Here is a 476-nt window from a genome sequence, read left to right on the forward strand (position 1 = left end):
CGCGTCCAGGCCAGGTCGTCCAGGATGAGCTGCACTCGGCGCGCGATCTCCTCCAGCTCCTCGCGCTTCTCGCGCAGGTGGCTCCGGCAGCACTGGTCCAGGAACTTGAGGTCCACCTTCCAGAAGTCCATCTCGCCCTTGAAGCAGATGGGGCAGATGCCCTTCTTCATGTGCACCTCCCCAAAATAGTACACCTCGAGGACGCACTTGAAGGCGTCCGGGTCGCGGTCGAAGTAGAACTCGCGTTTCCCGGGGTCGTAGTCGTCGCACAGGGAGAAGATGCTGTCGTAGCCGCCGGCCAGGCAGGTCAGCAGCTCCGCCAGCCGGGTCTCGGGATACCGGCTGAGCAGGTCTCCGTACAGCACCTGCCGGACGCCCCCCACGTTCACCACGATCTCCACGTCGTCGCCCACCCGGGAGCCCTGGCTGTCCGGCTCCGGGAGGCTGCGCTCCCCGGTTCCGTCCATTCTCTCGGC

General features: G+C 66.0%; 1 protein-coding gene across 1 annotated transcript in view; it reads right to left on the minus strand.

Moving 5' to 3' along the window:
* Positions 1-470, minus strand: part of KCNF1 (potassium channel, voltage gated modifier subfamily F, member 1) — a 1,892-nt gene extending 1,422 nt beyond the window's left edge. The window contains exon 1 of the mRNA XM_005867226.2: positions 1-470. Within this exon, the coding sequence (XP_005867288.1) occupies positions 1-467 (467 nt within the window). The 5' untranslated portion in view covers positions 468-470.
* Between the last annotated feature and the right edge of the window lie 6 nt (positions 471-476).

This window comes from Myotis brandtii, unplaced genomic scaffold (assembly GCF_000412655.1).
Source record: "Myotis brandtii unplaced genomic scaffold, ASM41265v1 scaffold247, whole genome shotgun sequence".
NCBI lineage: Eukaryota > Metazoa > Chordata > Mammalia > Chiroptera > Vespertilionidae > Myotis > Myotis brandtii.